Source organism: Propithecus coquereli, unplaced genomic scaffold (assembly GCF_000956105.1).
Source record: "Propithecus coquereli isolate 6110/MARCELLA unplaced genomic scaffold, Pcoq_1.0 Scaffold16, whole genome shotgun sequence".
Classification (NCBI taxonomy): Eukaryota; Metazoa; Chordata; class Mammalia; order Primates; family Indriidae; genus Propithecus; species Propithecus coquereli.
The window spans coordinates 10,957,305-10,962,783 of NW_012140524.1; the positions used below are offsets into that span (position 1 = coordinate 10,957,305).

General features: G+C 33.6%; 1 protein-coding gene across 1 annotated transcript in view; it reads left to right on the forward strand.

Moving 5' to 3' along the window:
- C2CD5 (C2 calcium-dependent domain containing 5) overlaps nt 1-5,479 on the forward strand; it is a 113,960-nt gene that overhangs the window by 71,755 nt on the left and 36,726 nt on the right. The window contains exons 10-11 of the mRNA XM_012640976.1: nt 1,493-1,607; nt 4,464-4,559. Coding sequence (XP_012496430.1) covers nt 1,493-1,607; nt 4,464-4,559 — 211 coding nt within the window. The remainder of the gene's footprint in view (nt 1-1,492; nt 1,608-4,463; nt 4,560-5,479) is intronic.

A 5,479-nucleotide genomic window follows, 5' to 3' on the forward strand; every position in this document is an offset into this window, starting at 1 on the left:
TATATAGAGATTTTTTAATATATGTAGTATATATGTAAAATCGGGCCACTTAATTGTTTCACACATTTCTTAATTCGTAATATTGATTGCTAACACCATATTGTAGTCTTTTCTTTTTCTCTTCCTTCATTTTATCCTGTACTTTGATCTTTTCCTCAGTTTCCTGCAGTCTACATTTCTTTGTTTGTTCTGAAAGAAAGTTTTAGGGTAGCTCTGTCTTGGATCCAAAACTTTAATTCAAGACCTGGCTTGGCATCATTTGTAGTTCTGGCTTTTATCTCCTCATTTCTCCCTTTTGCCATTCTCCTCCCTGTGGAGGAAACAAAATCACATCATAGGAATGTGAGCTATCACAAGCCTCTTAACCTTTCTTTACTTTGCTGTCTTCACTACTTTACTAGTGAGTATAATTCTACTTATTCTGTTTATTTTGAAAAACATTTTTAAAATTGGATATATACTGCAATTCAAAAATAGAAAATGTTTGGATTATTTGGTTTTCAGTTTAATAATGCCTTTTATGGGGAAAATTTACAATAAGAGCCTAGCATCCTATTTAGAATTGATTTTTTTTCCTATATCAAATTGTTTCCAAATAGGAATTGGCCACGAAAAGAAATAAATCAGGATATGCTAATTATAGACTGTTTCTGTTTTTAACATCTTTGTATATAAAAAGTTACTATAATTTGCAGCTGCTGTCACCAGTCGTTTGCAGCTAAATGCAAGTGATTAGTAAGTATGTGTGACAGATGGTCCATTTGTAAAGCTCCATTGCAAGCAATATTGGACTTCCTATGGTAATAAAATACAATTCTGTAATCCTAAGCCATTTTTAAAATTACAGAGCGGTACATGGAGTATTATATCTGAAATTTGTCCATTTGTCCTTATATACCTTAAACAAATTCTTTGTATTAATCTTTTAAATGTATTTGCTTTTTTTTCTTTTTGTGGATTAGCTAGTCCCTTTATTTCTGTCATCTTGCTTTGAGACCTACACCTCTGTAGAAGGATGGCTACAAATGGCTTTCTCTCTTTTAACATTGACAAATCTTGGCGTTGGAAAGAATCCAGAATATAGTGGGTTATATAAAATAAGTACCAGGAAATGAAATCAAAATTTAAATTAAGTTTATGGATATGACACCTAAGTTGTTCACTAGGTGAGACATAGGATATCCTCTCAGTTAAGGTTAGAAATCTGGAAACTCTGGGTCTACATTTTAAATTGTATCTAAAAATACATTTCTGTAGATGTCCCTTAAAGTAATAGAGCAAATAGAGCTAGGTGGTTTGTTTTCCAGCAATCAAGTTTAAAATGTTAAATCGTATGCTTTTGGAGAAGTATCATTTTAAAGATGTGAAGTTTAAAAATCTGTAGTAGAACAAAACTTCTTTACCCCCCATAGTATGTTTATTTTAAAACATTTCTTGTTCATATAGACAATGTGCTGTTGAATAGTAAACTGATTTAAAATTTATTTTTCAGATGAACCAGAAACTCGAGATGCATGGTGGGCAGAAATCAGACAAGAAATAAAATCACATGCTAAAGCATTAGGCTGTCATGCTGTAGTGGGCTACAGTGAATCAACTAGCATCTGGTAAATGATGAAAACAACTTGATTTTGTAGACACCGTAATTTAAAGTGTCATCTGAAAGGGGAAGAGTTTTATGCAAATATAAAGAAAAGAGACCAGTGAAGTGGTCAGGAGCATGGGCTTTGGAGTACATCAGATCAAGGTCCATATGCCATCTTTGCCACTTAGTCTCTTTGTAACTTTGGGAGAGTTACTCCTCTGAGCCTCAATTTATACATTAAAATGGAGACAATATCTCTAATCATTTAATCTTGGGATCAAGAATATAATACTGGCACATAGCAAATATTACCTCTAGGTCTATTTTACTTTAGTTTGTGACTGCTAACTCATTTCACTGGGATCTTTGGAACCCTTTATCTATTGTGAATTAATTGCCATGTGCCTTTAAAGTTTGTAAACTCATTCTGCCTCCTTTTACTAAGTGTAACATGACTTTCTCCTGCTAACAAATCATTCTTTGTAAATCTGCCAAGTTAGGAAGGGGCTTTCATACTCTTGCTTCTCAATTCCTTTTTTTCTCCTACCTTTCATTTGAACAACTTCTCTTAATTTAAAGTAAATGCCACTCTACTGTTCAGAGTTATATACCTTCAAAACATTCTTCTGCCTTTCTTAATTACTTCTCTGCTGTCTGCTCCAGTTGTACATGATTATCTCCCTTCTAGCAGCCTCGCATTACAGTTTCTCATTCTCAAGTTCTCTATCCCCACTTAACTTTCGGTGATATTTTGAACCTCATTATCACTTGAAACTGTTCCATGTTAAAATTTAAAAAAGCTATAAAATTTTACTCTCAGTTTACAGCTTAATGTTTCTCCACCAATATCATTTGCTCATTTATATCAAGTTTGTTTTGACCCTTATCTTAACCAAATATTTTCCAAGTTCCTTGTGTGGGCTCTGGCTTTACTCGTTGTTTTGCCATCCTTGAACCCTTCTTCCAGTGCCTTCAGAAGTTGATAATTGATATCATCTAGAAACTGTTTGACCTTCTGCTATCTTATTTTTCCACCGTCTATGCTTAGATAATTCTTACTGCTAGATTCTCTGCTCTTGTGGTGATCGTTATTGTTAGAGAAAAATCGTTAAGCTGTAGTATGGCCATTACAGATCCATGCCGTTTAATCTTGTGTGGGCCCTTTTTTTCTTTGCTGACCATGTATTATACTCTTGAACTATTCTATTCTACTCTTGTTAACCACTAACTTTGTCATGCTTATCTTGTCTTACTCTCTGGTGGATCATTTTGCCTCATTCATGGATTTAGTGTCATATGCTTTCAGGTCCCCTGAGGATATGGTTTTAAAAGACATAGTTCTTGCCATCAGATTTACATTTTATAGGAGCATTAGAAGTACAGTTTATGATTGTGATATACCAGGATGCTTTGGGATCCCGGAGGGCTGAAAGAGGTAGGATTGCAGGAAAGTGTTACTGAAGTAACTGATGCTTGAACAAAATCTTGGAGGACGAATATGAACTATATAAATAAAGAGAGGAGGTATGGGGAGAGGTTTCAAAGCGTAAAAGAGTAGCATGTGAGGTAGGCCACAGGATATGTATTCAGCATGTCTGAAGATAGGTCACAGATGCAAAAGTCTACAAATGAGTCCAATTAATTTACTTAGAGTTTAAATTCATCTGATAGAAGATTTTTTCCCCATAGACCTCAAAAAATCTTTGTATTTAAATCCAAGTTTTACTAATGTTTTCTGTTCCAACCCGTGCTACTTACTGTTACTGAATTAAACTCTTTGAAATATACTTCTGCTCTTCTAACTTCTTGATTCAAAGTCTTCAGTGGCTCCAAGTTATTCCTTCTGGCATCCTTAGTGTCCGCTAACCTTTTGAGCCTGGTCTCCCTTTATTCACTAACAGTCGAAGTGACTATTTCTTCCATGTCTCTTGGGCTTTTGTTTCATTTATACCTTGTTTTCAGTACTTCATCCCTAGGTTGCTACTTTTCTCATTTGTTCTGGGTGATTTCACTCACTAATCATGTTGTTAATTTTTTTAGCTTTCAAATTGGGCGATATATAATAAAGAATTTCAAAGAATTCTTTTGAAAATCAGTTTTCTATCATATGATGTAGCTTAACACATTAACTGCCATGTAAGTGGTATTTAACTCACACTAGTTTTGAGCCCAGAGCCTCGTGAAGCATCTGTAACTCACATGTCTCTTCACCTTGTTGATGTTCTTATTGTTACAATTAATATTGACCACACACAGAAAACAATAAAAAATAACAATTTTTCATTAGAAAGGATCATTTTGTTTTTATTCTGTTTTGGTAATAAAACACCGTGGCCCCAAGGAAAAAAAATTCTTTTCTAGTGTGGCAGTCGATATGTTAAGGTTTGTTTAGTGTATTTTGGGTATTGTTTCAGATACTTTTATAATTATTTAAATTTAGATTAAGCTATATAAATCTAGATGTTTACATAGTTGTGCTTTTAGAATAATTTTAACAAAACTTTATATGCATTTAAAGAGTATTTTAATACAATTTGATTGATGCTGGATTCAACAATATAGTTAGTTTATTACTGCTTATATTTTGAGACATTTTATTCTTTCAGCCTTACCATATTTTAAAGGAAGTTACTGACATTCATACCTTATCTTTTTTGATTTTTAATTTATAAAGAATTCTGACCCTTTTTATTCTAATAAAGTTATATTACTTCTATTTTCTATCCTAGGGTTAGGAGGTAATCCCATGATATTATTTAATATTTAGTAGAGTCTAATTTGAATTTAAATTGTCATGTTATAATCATGTGATATTTAGCATTATCCAAAGTTACACTATCTGAAAATATTAACTTGTTTGGTTTTTTTTCCTTTATAGTGAAGAGGTCTGCATTTTATCTGCATCCGGCACAGCAGCCGTACTGAACCCTAGATTTCTTCAGGATGGCACCGTGGAAGGCTGTTTGGAACAGAGGTTGTCCCAGCAGCCTGGCTTATTTTTAATAAGGGCAGAAAAGGGAGAGGTTGACCTTTTTTTCCTCAGAGCTGGGATAGTTTGTTGTAAGGGTGGCTTATAGTGGTATAGTATAGAAATCAGGACCACCAAGCACTTCACTGATTTTTAACTAACCCATAGTAACAGAGAAGTATTGAGTGCTGTACTATATTGCACATATTATTATTTCTAATATGTTGTTAATTGAAGAATTTCAAGTATACATTTTTTTGACTTTGTCACAATATAGAAATAATGTCTTTTGATTTTTCTCTTCCCCTTTTCCTTTTCTCTCACCTCCAAAACCAGAAAGAGGTCATGAAACAATTTTCATAAAGAAAATTCTTTAATTTACAAAATAATCAAAATATTATACCAAAATTATATATATTATTGAAACTTCACGGAAAGTAAAGTGTGACTATAGTATGTGAAAAAGAAAGTAAAAGCGTTACATAAAATGAGGTTTACTTTTTGGTTTATTTAGTTATTGTTCCCTTTAAACTTTTAAACTATAAGCTTCCGTAAGTGTCAAAAATGCTTTCCATAAACAGATGAAACTAACCAATACACACACACACACACACACACACACAGAGTCACCCCTCAATATCCATGAGGTATTAGTTCCAGGACCCCTGCAGATACCAAAATCCACGGGTGGTAAAGTCCCTTATATAAAATGGTATAATATTTGCATATAACCTGTGCATATCCTCTTGTATACTTTACTTTTGTTTTTTTCTTTTTTTTTTTTTTATTTCAGCATGTTATGGGGGTACAGATGATTAGGTTACGTATGATGCCCTTACCCTCCCTCCCCCCAAGTCCGAGCTTCAAGTGTGTCCATTCCCCCAGAGGTGCGCATCTCACTCATTGTTTGTGCATATGCCCGTCCC